The sequence below is a fragment of the Nycticebus coucang genome, chromosome 4, assembly GCF_027406575.1.
Source record: "Nycticebus coucang isolate mNycCou1 chromosome 4, mNycCou1.pri, whole genome shotgun sequence".
In the NCBI taxonomy this organism is placed as follows: domain Eukaryota; kingdom Metazoa; phylum Chordata; class Mammalia; order Primates; family Lorisidae; genus Nycticebus; species Nycticebus coucang.
In genome coordinates, this window is record NC_069783.1 from 67584969 (window position 1) to 67602936 (window position 17968).

At 40.7% G+C, this 17968-nt stretch overlaps 1 protein-coding gene across 1 annotated transcript; it reads left to right on the top strand.

Annotated features, from left to right (window-relative positions):
- The first annotated feature begins 11714 nt into the window (after positions 1 to 11714).
- On the top strand, positions 11715 to 17951 carry GKN1 (gastrokine 1). The gene is made up of 6 exons (XM_053588981.1): positions 11715 to 11829; positions 13819 to 13872; positions 13961 to 14098; positions 15874 to 15984; positions 16907 to 17054; positions 17702 to 17951. Exons 1-6 carry the CDS (start codon positions 11818 to 11820, stop codon positions 17794 to 17796), a joined length of 558 nt encoding a protein of 185 aa, XP_053444956.1. The 5' UTR covers positions 11715 to 11817; the 3' UTR covers positions 17797 to 17951.
- The last annotated feature ends 17 nt before the right edge of the window (positions 17952 to 17968 follow it).

The window sequence follows — 17968 nt, forward strand, 5'->3', positions numbered from 1 at the left end:
TTTAATAGTCTAGTGTACAGTTCATCAGGTAAACTGATTTCCAAGACCTTTGATGTATTTTCCTATATTTTCTTAAAGATTGGTTTTTTACATTTAATTTTACTACGATTTTTAAGTATGGTATTAGATTGCAATCCATTTTGTTTTTCCATTTGGGTGTCAAGTTGTCCCAGCATGTACTACTGAATGGTTCAAACTTTCTCTGCTAATTTATACGGTCACATAGTTTCTGTGTGTGTCAGTCTGCTCATTGTGTTTCAGTTCTGTTGTCCTATTTATTCATCCAAATGACAATATCCCCCAATCTTAATTTCATTCTTTTTAAGCAAGTTTTGATATCTGGTAGAGCATATCTCTATCAGATTTTTAAAAATTATCTTGGCTATTCGTGTACGTTTTCTGTATTGCTTATTTGTTTTCCATTTTATCAATTTCTGTTCATTAGTTTTTTCTTTTACACTTCCTTCAGAATTACTCTGGTCTTATTATTCTAACGTCTTGAGCTGAATGCCACTTATTTATGTTTAATCTCTCTTGCTATTTTTTAAGGAAAGAATTCATAAATAATGAAAATACAAAAATGTATTCCCATTTTATTTGCATCCTACAATTGTTTTGATCAGTTCTTAATATTTTTTAATTTGCACTGTGATTTTCTCTTGAACCTGCAAGTCGTCAAGGAGAATATTTTTTAATTTCTTGAGGAAAGATTTTTTTCTCCTCTCTCTCTCCGTCTTTCTCTTCCTCTTTCTCTTTCATCATGTATATATATCCCAAAAATGTTTGAAATAAGTGTATATTCTCCACCTGATGATAACATTTGAAATGTATTTTCCATTAGGCCAAGCATGTTAATTTTACTTTTCAAATATTCTACATTATATCTTTTATTTTTAATTTTTTTAATTTCAGAATACTACAAGAGTACAAATGTTTTGATTGCATACCTTGCTTTTGTGCCATTTGGGTCAAAGTGTGCCCCTGACCCAGAGAGAGTGCACTGTACCCTCGAGTTGTGAATTTACCCAAGGGGGTGGGAAAATCTATGTAATTTCTGATTTTTCATCTATCTAATCTAACTAATTTTACAAGGGATTTAGTTTTTTAAAACTTTTATGATTGTGCTTCTGTCTGTTTCTATGTAATGCTTATGAGCTTTTGCTTCATGCCATTCACAGCAGTGCTTTTTGGTGCGTACAGGTCTGTCACCCATGCATTGCCTCGGAGAGCCATGTCTTTCTTTTTTGAGTAGTATGTCCCACTTTGCCTCTATTCATGTTCATTTGGCTTTGCCTTTAGTTGCTTTCTTTTGGTTCTTTGGGGGATACACTCCTCTGCTCATTTTATCTTTACGTTACCTTCGTGGTATTGTTTTAGATATTTCTCTAGCTTATAGCAGTTTACCAAGTTTTTTTATTCTATAGTCTGAAAAACCCTTTTCATAGGTGTCATCTGTTTTCTACAATTGTGATTACTAATAAATTTTAGATTTTCATTTTATTGTACACTTACTGCTTTCTTTCTTTGCATTCCTTTGTATTTTTCTTTTTTTGTATGGAGAAAGATATTGTATTCTTTTTCCCTTATCTTTCAGAAAGAAGTCTTCTTTATGATTTAGTGCTTCTGTTGAAATTTTAACATGCCTATTTAATTATTTATATTCCTATAAATACAAAAAAACAGCCTGTATTTTGACCTTCCCGGCAGAGACAAGGAGCTCAGTACTCTTTAAGTAATTATTGGTCATGCTTTCTACCCCAACATTGTTATAATTGTGTAGTTTTATCTTCACCTTTAAAAAATAACACAGACGTATTTAAGCTTATCATCAATAGATAATTAAATTTACTAAGATAATATTTTATCAATTTCTATGCTAATTCTCCTTTTTATATTCTGAATACGTCATTTTTTAAATTTTTGCTAAGTATATCTTTAAATAGTTTTTATAACTGGGAACCAGTTGATGCTAAAACCTCCTGTTTCTTTAATGTTTCAAAAGTCTGCACTTTTGAATAGCAGTTATAGAAGTTGACAGTTATTTTATTTCTAGTATTGTGAAAATACACATTACAAGTAAGTTCCCAAGTTACAAATATCTGATTGATACAGGATTTGCACTTATGAAGGGGGATATTACACTCCCATTTACCTATTACAGGTAACAAGTAAATACACCTGTTCCAACTTACAACTTCAAACCTTCCAAATTCAACCTAAGAACAAACCCCAGAACCTATCTTGTTCGCAGCCTGGGATCTGCCTGTATTCCCTCGCCTTCCAGCCCCTATAGCTACTGATGTGAAACCTGCTACCAGTGTGATTACACATTTCTAATGCATTTTTTTTCAAAGTAGTATGTTGTTTTATTTCAGCCTGTTTTGTTTCATTGTTTTTTTCTTGTATGTGTAGTAACTTTCGTACATACCCTCAAAGTTCTTAAAATAGTCTTATGTCTTCTTCTCACTACTTTTTATTCAAATCTAACAGTAAAATTCATTCCAGCTATTGATTTTGTTAGTTGTCTTTCTTGACAAGTAGGCCCATCTCAGACTCATTTTAACTATTACCTTTTGAATTACGAATCCTCTGTTTTTATTATCTCTTTTTCAGTTGTGGGCTCACTCTCTCTCCTCTCTCTCACTTTACTTCTGCAACTCTTTCTGTATTTCCCAGGCATCTGCAGGTAATGTAGTAGATCAAGGTCATTCTGCCTAACGTAGACCTAGCTGCATTCTTTCCCCAAAGCAGCTCTTTTTCGGGACATTATTGGTTCCGTTGACACTCTCTCCAGGTGATCGGGCGCTCCATGAAGTCATCCCTGATTCCTCTCTCATTTTTCCTCTGTGTTGCCTCCTCTATTGGTGTCTTTCTTTCCAATCCATCAACCCCAGCTCCATTCCCTCTTGTCACCACTGCACACTGTCCTCGTCACAATGAGTTTTCTTAGAATATTGGCACCAACTGCTGTAACAAGCAATTGCTCAAATCTCAGTGATTTGACAAAATAAATTTATATTTCTCGCGTAAGTTCTGGTGCCGAGGATGCTCACAGTGAGCAGCCGTCTGCCCGGGAGTGATTTGTGGATTCTGGCTTCTTCCTTATGCAACTTCCCCATCTTCAGTGTGTGGCTTCTTGCTTGTCCTGGCATCATCCCACAGGCAGGTGGAGGTTTGCACACATCGCACCAAGTTTTGCTTTAAAAAATTAACAATGTTCCATTCCATGCAGTTAGCTTTTATGTCTTTTTCTTATGATTTATTCCAATATTGTTAGGCTTAGAAAAGCCTTTGCATTGCCAAAATCAGATCAGAGTTTTCCTGTATCTTCTCCCAGTTTTTTAAATAGACTCTTTTACATCATATGCACTGTTTACATTTATTTCTAAAATTCATTTGAGGTTAATTTTGGTTATAGTAGGGTCTACATTAACTTTTCCTACATAACTACCTTTATCCTAGGCTCTTTCCTCAGCCCCACAGCAGTTTTTGAGCCTTTGCCGGAAGCCTGGCAGAAAATGACACAGTAATGGGTTCCTAGGCTGACCACACCATCTCAAAGTTAGGGTAAAGACAGTGGTGATACAGAGGATTTGGATAAACTTCCAAAAATTTGAACAGTTGCTGAAAGGAAGAGGGAAGAAGTTGACTATAGGCGAGGAAAGCTGAACTCTATGGACATTACCATAGGTCCAGGAAGAAATTGTTTTGAGTTAATATTCTTTTCTATTTTACCTCCCACCAAGAAAAGAGATGGGGGTTGCCTCTGGGAAATTAGCCTCTACTAGAATTGAGGAAAGTGGCCAACATTAGAAGAACCTTTTTTGCATCCATCTGAATTTCAGTTGAGATTATCCTTTATTGAATGTTAAACGGGAAGCAGGAGTATGCTGGACACAGGCCTATGAGTTCTGCTGCGAAGAACTCACAGCCTAATAAATATCTAGGAAGGCCAGCACATCTATACATGCATGCCGTAGATTTCAAGGTGAGTCAGGAAACTCCGAACAATAAAAGATATTTACATTTCCAAAACATACATACTTACTTACATATCTCCCTTTATACGTGCCTGATATTCCTTTACGAAGGGACTGCATCAAATTTAGAAGTGTGTCAATTATAAAAAATAGTTAAGTGATTACTATTTTAGAGAAACACCCATGGCCACCACCTAAAATATTATTTTATAGGGAGGAGCTCAAGGGTTGGAACAAAAAAAAAAAAAAAGCCTTCAAATACACAGGGAAGTGTTTGGGCCAAAGGGAGAGGCAAGTTTCGAATGCCTATTGGTGAAGATTAAATCCATATTATATCTTGTGCTCAGTATGTAGCAAGTTGTAGGTTCTTGATAAGTGAGATAATTCATACTCAATTTTTCTTTATCTAATTGTGATTAAATGAGACATGTAGTAACCATAAAGGTGAATCTGAGACATAAAGAATGCTATAGGTGGTCTCCTCACAGCCACTGGACCCAAGTTCACACCACCTGGCTGCCCCTCTTATCCAGAGTGGCCCGACCCTTCCCCCCGTGTGTCTATGTCAGTCTGTCCCACAAGACTCAACCAAGGTCCATCTGCTGCATGAAGCCTCTGTAACCACCATGGCTTGGAGGATCCTCATTCCTCTGAACGTCTGCCCTCTATTACTCATTTGGAGAAGCCGCAAGACACATAGAAAGAAGCATCATTCCATTCCTACCTGACATGTGACCTTGGATGGGTTACAAAGCCTTTCAGAACCTCGCCTTCTTCTCACCTTACTTGACACAGACTACGTGTGTGCCTTGCTTCCCGTTAGGGCCAGCTATGTAATTGGCAATGCCCAGCCAATGCAAAATTAAAAATATAGAATCCTTTCTTCAAAAAAATCAGAAAAAACAGCTTTTTCCTTTCATTTACAGGTTCTCTCTTTCTTTTAACCTGTGGTGGTGTTTTTTATTTGCTATTCATTGTCACACTCCCTTGGGCACAGAGATAATCATGAGTAAGTGCAAATCCTCAAAGGTATTGTGCACCCCATGATGTGCAAGCCTTGACATTCAGGGAAGTAGAGGAGTGGTTTCATCTTAGAGCCCCTCCAGGGAGCAAGAGAAACAGAACCACGTGAGAGCCAAGGCTCCAAGTACCCAGCACACGCTCCCTGGTCCCACTGGCTCCACTTAGAAAACACAAATTCAAAAATAAATTTACTAGCAATTTCAAATGGCAGCCGCAGAGCACTAAACCCAGGTGAAGGCCTCTTTTCCCAGCATGGGCCTTCTGCATGCATTAGTCTCATGTCCATGAAACTTGCCCCATCTCCTGTAGATCTTAGGAACACTGGTTATTTTAGATCTTCAAATCTTCGATAGCTCTTTTGGGGCATTGCATTACTGGAGCATAATTGCTACTAACTGGTTATTTACAACATGAGAAAATGAATAGAGTATTGTAGGCCAATAACCCATTGCTGAGAAGCAAATAGAAGAACTTCCCAGGCCTGGAGGAGGGAAGTGGTTTTTTTGTTTATTTGTTTTACAGCCTCAAGCTGTTGCCCTGGGTAGAGAGGGCTGTGACATCACAGCTCACAGCAACCTCAAACTCCTGGGCTTAAGCGATTCTCTTGCCTCAGCCTCCCAAGTAGCTGGGACTACAGGCGCCTGCCACAACACCTGGCTATTTTTTTTTTTATTGTAATTTTCATTGTATTTGGCAGGCCCAGGCTGGATTTGAACCCGCCAGCTCTCGTGTATGTGGCTGGTGCCTTAGCAGCTTGAGCTACAGGCACGGAGCCAGTGAAGTGGTTTTTATTGAAACCCAGAGGGACTGCTGAAGGAAAAGTGCTCTGCAGAATAAGTCTCGATGGATAACCTTTATTAAGCATTTCCAAGAACTGGCAAAGGGCAGTATAAGGAGCATAACAATATAGGTGGAAACTCAAACTTCCCCTGAGGACCTTGGAGGATCTGATGTCTTCCTCTGAGGAAGTGAAAAGACTGCACCTCTGTGTGCATGTTTTATTGGTGATGGAGAATCAGTGGTCCTGGAGTAAACTTGGTGATTCATTGTCAGTGGCCTTAGGGCAAGTCCTTTCCTTTGGCCCCTGCTGCTGGGTAGCAGTGGAAGACAGTGTGATGTAGGGACCACAGGGTCCTCACCAGGCGTGACTCTAGCAGACCTACCATGTGGGGTCTGCTTTGGAGCAGCTCTGTCCTTTCCGGTCCTGGCTGCCCCGACTGAGTGATGCGCCTTAAGCATGAGCACTTTACAGTTATTGCTAAACTGCTTCCATGGAAATGCTGCCCAAGGCACAGTGTTATTATTTCTGAATTAGCCATAACATAATTATAAAGTCATGAGTTCCTACAACTTGGAGATTTCTGTTACTCATCTGGGCTTATTATCGCCAAATCTTTTTCAGAACACACATGCTTAACCGGTTTGATTGTTCTTCATGATGAAGAAATAAGAAGTTATTGATCGGCGTTCTCTTCCTCACTGCTTTCACATATTTTATACCCACGATGAAATTACCCAGGAAATAATCCTTTAGCAAGATTTTTTAAAGCCTTTTGACACACTCTAACAGTCAAGGTGACGACTAATCTGAGGCATAGTATCTCATTGCTTGCCTCTGAGGGACCCAGAAGGTTTGGCAAATGCAACTGGACAGACAAATACGAGAAGCAGCAGAAAGCCAGAAGCACGTGTCTTTTGGAAGGCAATGGCCCCGGCGGAGACAACAAAAATAAAGAGCTCAGCGATGCCTCAGGAAAGTGATCCCTCCTCTCTGCTGTAATTCGGAAAGAATTTCTCTCTTATGCAAAAATAACTGTGTAATAACTTTGGATTTTCTGGTGTCACAAGCTTTCTAGCAATAGCTATTAAAACGTGCTTTTACATGTTCCTGTTGCTGTTGGTTTTATGTGTCATTCCCAGCCAAAAGTGCGTGGGGAGGATTCATGAGAGCGTATTACTGCAGGCAGGGGAGCCCCAACTAGCGCCTCAGCTACAGGCTGGTAGACTGAGACCACAGCGGGAGGCAGAAGCTTCCCAGAAATGAGGTCTGTTCAGGCTTCACACGAACCTGGCTTGGGAGCCACAGCAGGGACCATCAAACCAGTGCACGGATTGCTCAGAAAACAACAGTAAAGGCAAAGAGACTGAGAGAGCATCTCTGCACGAAGGGACTTCCACACGCAAATAAATTATAGTTTGAGGGCAAAAAGTCCCAAATATCAGAAAATGGGATAAGAATTAAAGGGAAGCCAAGATTACGAAGGGCTTCGCAAGTGGTCAGCCCATTAACAGGTCTATACAGGGGAGGGAATCTTGAGTGAGAACATTTAATGAGACAGGAGGGAGGATTGTTGTGCTCCCACCTCTTGGGCACCGTGTAAGGGTACATGGCACACCTCCTGGGTGAGGGGCACAAGTACAACGGGGACCTGACCTAACAAACGCAAACATTGTAACCTAATCGTTCGTACCCTCCTATCAATCTGAAAAGTTTTTTAAAGGAATGTTTAATGATAAAAACATGCTCTGAAAGTAAACATTCCCCTCTACTCAGAGAATAAAATAAAAGCCACACTATCATCTCACGCTCGTTAAAATGGACAAGAACTAACACTTGCTGCAAGGATGCAGAGAAAGGGAAACCCTCATACACTTGGTGGGAATGTGGGGAACAGGAGGGAGGCTCCTCAAAAACTAACACTAGAACTACCCTAAGTGTACCCTGATGGAGTGTTATTCAGCCAATAAGAAAATAATGAAATCCTGTCATGCAATAATGTGGGTGGAACCGCAGGACATTGTGGTAGGTGAAATTAGGCGCAGAAAGACAAATATAGCATGTTGTACTTCATATGTGGCAGCTGAAAAAAATTTGAGTTTATGGAGATGGAGAGTAGAATGATAGTCACGGGGGAATAGAAAGGGTAAGTGGGAAGGGGAGGATACAGAGGAGATGGCTCAAGGGTACAAAAATACAGTGAGATGGAAGGTGTGAGATCCAGGAGTTGGTAGTACAATAGGCTGACTATGGTTGACAACGATTATTGTGCATTTTCAAATAACCACAAGAGTGGAATCGGAATGTTCCTAACACATGTGCACACACAAAAAGCCACCAATAAATGCTTAAGGTGTTGGTTACCCCATCACCTGATTTGATTAGGTGACGTATGCCTGAGTCAAAATGCCACATGTACGGCTTGGCGCCTGTACTCAGTGGTTAGGGTGCTGGCCACATACACGGGAGCTGGTGGGTTTGAACCTGGCCCAGCCCTGCTAAACATCAATGATAACTATAACAAAAAAATAGCTGGGCATTGTACCAGTGCCAGTTACTTGGGAGGCTGAAGCAAGAGAATCTCTTAAGCCTAAGAGTTAGAGGTTGCTGTGAGCTGTGATGCCACAGCACTCTACCTAGGGTGACATAGTGAAACTCTGTCTCAAAAAAAAAAAGTCACATGTACCCTATAAACATGTAAAAATGGTCATATATCCCTAATAATTAAAAATTTATTTTAAAAAAGAAGAAATGAGGCCAGGAGCAGTAGCTCACACCCGTAATCTTAGCACTCTGGGAGGCTGAGTCGGGCGGATCACTTGAGCTCAGGAGTTATAGACCAGCTCAAGCAAAAGTGAGATCCCCGTCTTTACTAAAAATAGAAAAACTGAGGCAAGAGGATCACTTGAGCCCAAGAGTTTGAGGTTGCTGTGAACTATGATGATACCACAGTACTCTACCCAGGGCAACAAAGCAAGTCTCTGCCTCAAAAAATGAAAGAGAGGGGGGAAAGGAAAAGAAAGGAGGGAGGGAAGAAGGGAGAGAGGGAAAGAAGAAATGTGAGAAGTCAGCTTTCTGTAGGAGAGCTCCAGCTGTCCCCCCAGACGCATGGCAGGGGCATATTGCACGTGAGATGCATCCCACTCAGTCCACACAACGGGAACTTCCACCGAACTCGCCTGACAGATTGTGCAGCTTTGGGAAGCTTGGGTGTGTGCACTGGGAGATAAAACGGCAATAGGGGCGTGTTTCTTGATCTGGCCCAGCATCCACCTCTGTGTCAGGGCAGGCCCTATTGACCCACGGGCTGGTCGGCCCCGTACTAACCCCGAGGCCCTGAGGTCACACCATCACCTGGGACTCCCTGGATGTGTCACGACAGCCAGTGTAGGGAAGCACCTCCCCAGATGGCACCAAAAGTCACACAAGAATAAGAATATGCACTTTGTATCCTCTGGCTTGAACATCTCCTTTATGAAACTCAGATTTTTTTTAAGGGGTCTATTGAGCGTGATATATATGTCAGCACATTTTAGGTTCCATGGAGGTAACAAAAATCACTAACATGCTCCGTCTTCCTTTCTTGGGAAGAATGAAATCTAAACCCTAGATTTCAGGGCAAGAGGAAGCAAGAGACTTGCTAAGAAATCCGTGGAGAGAAATGGATGCCCCGTTGCTTCATCCTGATTTTTCTAAACTTAATTGACTACAGAACCTGATTGCATCCCCTTTTTCTTTTATTTATTTTCCTAACACTACTAACATCCCTAGGGGGGCACCTTCCTTAAGGAAATCACAACCACGCTGCCTCTGATGATGTATACTGGACTTGAAAATCCATTTGGGGAGCTTCTGGTTAGAACTGGGAACCAGGAAATCTAGATTCTATTCTTTCTTCTTGCAATGAGTTATTTACGCCCTTTCTCCTTTATACAATATTGTTAGTTTAATGACTCCAAAACCAGAAGAGCCTCTTCCGCCGTGCTTTGTGGGGTGGGTGTGTGTGTGTGTGTGTGTGTGTGTGTGTGTGTGTGTGTTGAAGGGGCAGTGAAACCCTCACCTCAAACCAGGTCTCATGCAAAGCCAAAAGTCCTGCATTCATTTCTCCCCTATGGATTTCTTAGCCCATTTGATAAGTGAATTGTCAGTCTCTAAGAGTGGAATTATTGTACCCTGAACTCTGTCTGTCTGTCTGTCTATCTATCTATCTATCTGTCTACTGTGGAACATCTTCCAGACCAGCTTTTCATAGGTCCACTGTAGAACCTCAAGTCCTTGGTATGACACACAAAAGTTGTACCGGGAAGTGCGTGGGTGCACCTAGATGTCTACCCAAGGATGAGTATAGGTAGAGACCACGCTGTCCATTCTTTCACTCCTGGGTGATATGAAGTTCCTAAAGCAGATGAGGACTTCTTCACACATGTCTGCACCTTACCCCAGGCTTACTCACCTTCTGTAAGTAAAAAGTGAGTTTGAAAGGAACTAGTAGGCACTTTAATCCTACTCCAGTGGGTCTAATCCTACTCCAGTGGGTCTAATCCACTCCTACCAACATTTTGGAAGAGATATTAATAGTAACTCAAACTCTGTAACCATGTAACCCCATGTTACACTTGCAGTCCATACATAGGAAGACAGCTGTGGACATAAAGTCTCCAAAGGGAAATTCTGTAGCTCAACAGTCAGTGAGATACAGTCAGTTTTCCTCTTCAGCAAATTAGATTTACTAACTTGTTATATAAGTGAAAGCAAGAGGAAAAAAAATAAAACTTAAATCACCTCCAAGACTGTTTTGACCATCTACGTTTTTCCCAAGTGACAGTTCTTACTCTGCTTTTGATTAAAACATCTTTTATTATTTTAACATAATTTCTGAATATTAAATTATTAGAAGCAAACAAAAGGATAGATATTTCTTTTCTAGCTCTAGGGATAAAACAAGCCATCTAGCAAATGGGGGAGAGATGATGAAGGAAATAATACGTAAGCTGGATCTTAACAAATGAACAGCAGTTTACCAAGGGGTTGGGGGAGGACTGGATGAAAGAGAGACACGTACAAAGGCATAAAGCCATGAAGCATCCTGAGCGCTCCAGAAATAGTGAGAACTCTGGCACAGCATGAATAGAGTTACACGACAGATCCAGCTGAGGAGGCTTTGGAAACTTTATTATAAAGGATTCTGGATGCTGTTCCAGTGAGTGTGAACTTTACCTTGTGAGCTGATGGTGAGAGACTAGAGTCAAGTCTATGCACCTACTTTAGAAAGGCAACCTTAGAGAAACTGGAGAGAATGCACTGGAATATAAGAAACCAGTGATCAGAATGATCAATCACTTTCTGTTGCAGAAGTGCTGTTGAGGGGAGCTGTGGGCAAGGTCAGAGTTGAGGGGCATTTCTGAGATAAAAGTACACAGTTCAGTAACTAACTGGACATAGGGCTGAAGAAAGGACAGCACCAGTGTAGGACACTGTCATCGAGAGTGTTCAGGATCACAGAAAAGGGGTTAGGTTTGGTGGGAGTTGCTCATAGCACATGTTCATTTTGGGCAAAACCATGACAATGGGCTTGTAAAGGTAAAAGAGGGAACCGTGTCCACATTTGTACAGGATCTGCTATCTGGAAGGGCTGGTGTACACACAGTTTCTCGTCTAGGGTTTTGTTTGGTTTTAGGGATTATATTTTTCTGAATCTGAGTAATGTCAATGTATTAAATACCCACACCCACGGCTTTTATTAGACAAGAAATTATCGTAAATCATATTGAGTTTGTTGTGGTACTTTAACTTCAACAGGTGATGAGTCAGACTAACTCCATGTCAAAGCACATTGCAAATGAGGTAGATATTCTGAAGGGCTTCCTGGCACACCAGGGTCATGGCACAGATATAGGGAATGGACAGAGATAAGTCTGCGGCCTCACCTGACCACACCTAGTTTGAGTAAAGCCGGTTAAGTACAAATGGGAGAAGGCTTCTCCTCCCGGTCCATGCCTCCCTGCTCCTGTGCTCTGTTGCTTTTGTGAAGACAAGATGAAGCTCACAGTGAGTAGATTTTTCCTTCTGAATTTATTACCATCTCACTGGAGAATGTTAGCACTCTGAGATAAGGGGGTTTTTCTTGTGGCCATAGCACTGCAATGGAAAACTTTGTAAAAAAAAAAAAAATTCTCTCGTTCCTTTTCATGGAAAACATCATTTATAATCATCTCTATGGAGAAATACCATTGTGCTGCTATTATATAGCTGTCTGCGCATCTTATACTGAGTTACCTTTAACAAAATCACTTACCGCATCACCTGATTCAGGTCCCTACCCAGGGAAAGCCCTAGAAAGTGCCTGATCTTCTTCATTCTTGAATTTCTCCTTTTACCAACATTTATGAGCATGTTCAGGCAGGATTAAAAGCTTATTATCAAAGCGAGTGGGTAGGAGACTTACTGCCCCATTCTTTTCTGTGGAATGGGCTGGATTTCCAAGAAAGAAAGATTTGCTTTGGGCCCTGTCATGAAGCAAGTGTAATTATCTCACCTGTGTTTCCGGGCAGAAGCTCAGAAGGGTAGGAGATGGACCACAAAATCCTCCCAAAGGAACCTGTAGCATTGGGTTTTTGGTAACAGGATGCAAAGGGTCTAGAATCAGATGAATATTTTTGTGTTTCCACATATTACACCTTAGAATATATTACAGCAGACTCTGCTTTAAAATAGAGTTTCAAATGTAAAATAATTATCAAGAAATAAGTCTTCGTAATAGGAACAAGATTTTATTTATTTATTTATTTTTATTAAATCATAGCTGTGTACATCAATATGATCACGGGGCACCATACACTTGTTTCATAGAATATTTGACACATTTTCATCTCATTAGTTGACATAGCCCTCCTGGCATTTTCTTAGTTACTTTGCCAAGACATTTACATTCCACATTTGCCAAGACTCACATGTACCCTTGTAAGATGCACCACAGGTGTGATCCTTTCAATCCCTCCCCCACCCCCCTCCCCACTCCTTCCCCATGCTTTCCCCCTTCCCCCTGTTCTTAGGTTGTAACTTGGTTATAGCTTTCATGTGAAAGTCCTAAGTTAGTTTCATAGTAGGGGTGAATACATTGGATATTTTTTCTTCCATTCTTGAGACACTAGGAACAAGATTTTTAAATAATCTGGGGAGCTCGCAGTATAAGGTAGAAGATCTGGTTTCCCTTCTAGCTCTGCGTGAACAAGAGGTACAATCTTGGTCGAGTCACTAACCTGTCAAGTTCAGCTGCTCATCTGTAAATGGATGGCATTGTTCTAGGCGTTCTCTAAAATTTCTTCCTTCCCCGACTTTTTAAGAGACCAAGTTTTTCACCCTATTAAGCATACATGAAAAAATTAAACCATTTTTTTAAAAATTACCTTGAGCCACCAGTATAGTTCTCAAACTATTTTGTCCCAGGTGAAGAAAATGAGCATAGTTACCCAGAATGGGGCTCCCTGCATAAAGCCCTATGTCTGATAAGCTACAGCACGTGACAAATAAGTAAACCATGTACCTTATCAAAAGGACAGCATCCCACATCAAGTAGGAAAATTAACTTACATAATTTTCAGATATGAATTTCACAACTTATAACCATTTTCATATCTTGCTATTTTTCATTTCAAAGTTTATTCTTCATCAGTTTTTCATTAAAAATTCTAAAGCTAGGGAGGCGCCTGTGGCTCAAAGGAGTAGGGCGCTGGCCCCATATACCGGAGATGGTGGGTTCAAACCCGGCCCTGGCCAAAAACTGCAAAAAAAAAAAAAAAAAAAAAAATTGAAGGCTATATATCACATTAATGAAATTACTTATAATTAGTCAACGATTCTACATCATCTTTAAAACATTTATGGTTAAGAAAATACAAGGTAAAAGAAGTCACACTGAACAAGAATGCAGCACATAGGTAAAAATTGGTAAATGTTTCCTCTAAGCTTGAATACAGAAAGAAAGGAGAGGACGTCCTTTTGTCACGTCACTCTAGCCAGTGTTATTTGTGATTTCAGATCGTCTTTGCTGGACTTCTTGGAATCTTCCTAGCACCTACTCTTGCTGACTATGTAAGTCCCACCTTTTAGAGTCTGTTAACAAAATGCATTTGGGAAGAAATGTGGTATTTAGTCACTCTCAACTCCTTATAAACTTCAGAATATCAACATCAGCGATGACAACAACGCCGCTGGCAGCGGGCAGCAGTCAGTGAGTGTCAACAACGAACACAACGTGGCCAACGTTGACAACGACAACGGGTGGGACTCCTGGAACGCCGTCTGGGATTATGAAAATGTAGGTAGTCACCATGTGATTTCTACTTCATTCTTTATAAATGCAATGCCTTTTTAACCAATAAAGTGCAAGCTAACCATAAAAATCTCTAAATAAATTCTAAATAAATAAGCACATAGTTATGTAAGTAAAAGTGCCTGTTTGCTTGCCCGATTTCATTCCCTGGATATAACTACTGCTCATAACTGTTGCATGATTAGTTAGAATTCAAATCAATGAACAGTTATTAGGATCCACTATGTTCAGGGATTATGGAGATTTAAGGCAAATACGAATACACTTTTGCCTTACCTACAGATCCCCTCAATCATAATGAAAGACCTATACCATATCACTGCTTCCAAGGCATAGTCCATTCCACTCTGTCTTCAATTTCCTTCTACAGAGATTGAGATTGACATTTCAACTCTAATTCGGAAGGACTAAAAGAAATAAAAATATTAATATTCATTGATAAGGGAGAAACAAAAAAGAAAAGAAACACGTGGCCCTGCTTAGGAGACCTGACTCTGCAATTAGCAACTCCATCTTTTTAAACAGCAAACTTTATTTTTTTAATTGAAAAACAATTTTTTCTCACTTTATTTTTTAAAATTTATTATTAAGTCATAGCTATGTACATTAATGCAATCATGGGGCACCAGACACTGGTTTTATATACCATTTAACATATTTTCATCACACTGGTTAACATAGCCTTTCTGGCTTTTTCTTAGTTATTGTGTTAAGACATTTATATTCTACATTTACTAAGTTTCACATGTACCCTTGTAAGATGCACCATAGGTGTGGTCCCACCAATCACCCTCCCTCCGCCCATCTTCCCCCCTCCCCTCCCCTCTCTCTCCTCCTTCCCCTTATTCTTAGGCTATAATTGGGTTATAGCTTTCATATGAAAGCCATAAATTAGTTTCATAGTAGGGCTGAGTACATTGGATACTTTTTCTTCCATTCTTGAGATACTTTACTAAGAAGAATATGTTCCAGCTCCATCCATGTAAACATGAATGAGGTAAAGTCTCCATCTTTCTTTAAGGCTGCATACTATTCCCTGTTGTACATATACCACAATTTATTAATCTATTCGTAGATCGATGGGTACACATCAGACTCTTTATTGTTTCAGTCTTTTTTTTTTTTTTTTTTTGTAGAGACAGAGTCTCACTTTACTGCCCTCAGTAGAGTGCCGTGACGTCACACGGCTCACAGCAACTTCCAGCTCCTGGGCTTATGTGATTCTCTTGCCTCAGCCTCCCGAGCAGCTGGGACTACAGGCACCCGCCACAAAGCCCGGCTATTTTTTTGTTGCAGTTTGGCCCGGGGCTGGGTTTGAACCCACCACCCTCGGTGTATGGGGCCGGCGCCCTACTCACTGAGCCACAGGTGCCGCCCTATTGTTTCAGTCTTAATCAATTAGAAAACTAATTTCTATCTTACTTGCTTTCTTGAAATGTTGTGAGAATTAAAGAAAACTAAAATGCGATGGCTTTTTAAAGTCTGTTTCAGTAAAATGGACATATGTAGAGAGGTTCTTGTCACACTAGAACCTGAAGATAAGGTGAATGAGTTAGTGAGTCACTGCCCTCACAGTTCTTGCGATCTGTCCTTGCAAATGTTAACCATAGATCTGATCGTCAGGCAGGACCAGATCCAATGCTCTTACCCCAGCTCACCACAATCTTGGAGGTCCATTTCTTCTGCTGGTAGAATTGACTTTTTATAGAGAAAAGCTCCTTGGAAAACACACACCTCACTATCTCCCATCTTCTTTAAAGGGCTTTGCTGCAACTAGACTCTTTCGGAAGAAGTCATGCATTGTGCACAAAATGAACAAGGATGCCATGCCCTCCCTTGAAGCCCTTGATGCACTGGTCAAAGAAAAGAAGGTAAAAGTAAACGTTTCTTTATTTTTGGTGAGGGGAGAGGTTTTATGACTCCAGTAAATAATGAGAAGATCGCAGTCGTTCCCTTTTGCTCAGAGTGTGTTGTAGTGTGCAGCACAAAGGGAGAAAGGAGGCAGTTTCCGCCCTGAAAGGAGGCAGTTTCCGCCCTGAAAGGAGGCAGTTTCCGCCCACCCCGTGCTGTGGCTCACACCTGCCTCTGCAGCAGCTGAGCAGAGCTTGTGGTAGCCTTGGCTGTTAGAGAGCGAAGCTCTCATCACACCCGTGGGAGCCCTCAGCACTTCCCAGTGACATTTTTCTGCAAGGGTAAGTTAGGGTTATCAAATGTAGCAAACAAAAATAGAGGCACCTAGTTACGTTTGAATTTTAGATAAATAATGGATCTTTTTTCATATAAAAAGATTCCTATGCAATATTGGGGATATATTCATATTGAAAAGTAATTGGTTGTTTACCTAAAATTTAAATGTGACTGGGCCACCCTAGTTGAGGTGGGTGGGAAGAGGAGTTTCATGGTTCTATAAAATGTTTGCCCGAGTTCATATTCCTACAACTGATCAAAGGGCGCCTTTCATTGACAAAGTAGAGAAAATACATAAACTGCATTCTCAGAAGAGATTATCATGTAGCTTAACGTGAGGAATCTATGCTGACCAATTGAGGCCCAAGTTTCAGAATAACTTAGCCTCATGCTTCTGCTGTCACGAGAAGCTGAGGTTTTACACTGGCTAAATCCCTTAGGACACTTAGAACTTCTGAGATACACAAGGATTTTCCTCATCTTTCTTATGGAAAAACTTTAGCCAAGCCACACCTGCTGGCCTTGCACTCCTCAAATGAACGAATCCCTGGGGTTGGCATCCATTCTCTCTCTTTCTCCCTATTAACCCGTCTTCTTCACACTCAGCTTCAGGGTGAGAGACCAGAGGGACCCCCTCCCAAGGGCCTCATGTACTCCATCAACCCTAACGAAGTTGATGACCTGAACAAGTTTGGAAAAAACATTGCTAGTATGTGCCGGGGGGTTCCAACCTACTTGGCTGAGGAGATACAAGGTGAGTAGCCTTCCCACTGTGCACTCCAAGTCAGCACAGGTGCAGTTGTCGGACATAGGTGTTTCCACAAAGGGCTCCAGTCATGTGGGGGCCGGGCACCAAACTGACACTGGTACAGGGCTTGCTCTGTGCTGGCCTCTGTCCTGTGTGCTTTAAGTGAATTATCTCTTTTGTTCTTCACAACAATCTTTTACTGTTGATTATTCCCATTTTATGGATGAGGAAACTGAGGCACAGAGCAAGGTCACAAAACCCTTGCCTGGGTCAATCCAAAGCCTTTTGGTTCTGGATTCTGCACTTTTAAACGTTCTTGAATAGTGTTTTTAAAGAGGGAATCCAGACTAAACTTAAGGCATATTCAAAAGATGCATGAATGGGTAAATGAAAGGAAAATACTAATAGAATCTATTGACTTTCTGTAGCTCAATCATTCAATTTCTAGGCATTCAGAGAACAGCAAAAACAACACAAAAACAAAGAGTGCACCCAGGAACTTGCACTAACAGTAATTTGGCAGAAATCTCTCAATTGATTCGCCTCATCTTGATAGATAGATAGATCTTGAAATTAATGCAAGTACGTGACACACTTCCTCAAGGAGTCCTGAAATGGACATTGATACAGACTTCTTCTTTTCTTTTTATCAGGAGCAAGCCTATTTTTTTACTCAGGAAAGTGCTTCAATACCAACATACTCTGGATTGTGAACATTTCCTTCTGTGGGAAAACAGTGGATAACTAAAACTACTTTTAAAAGCCAGTATGGATTTAGTCATCGGAGTATGCTATGAATAAAAATGTGGCTTCTGGTGGTTTTTATCCTGTCATTCTGAAAATTTTTTTTTCTGATAGTTATGTTTGGTTTCTTTAAGTTTCAATAAACCCATTTAGCATGAATTCAATTTACACTAACA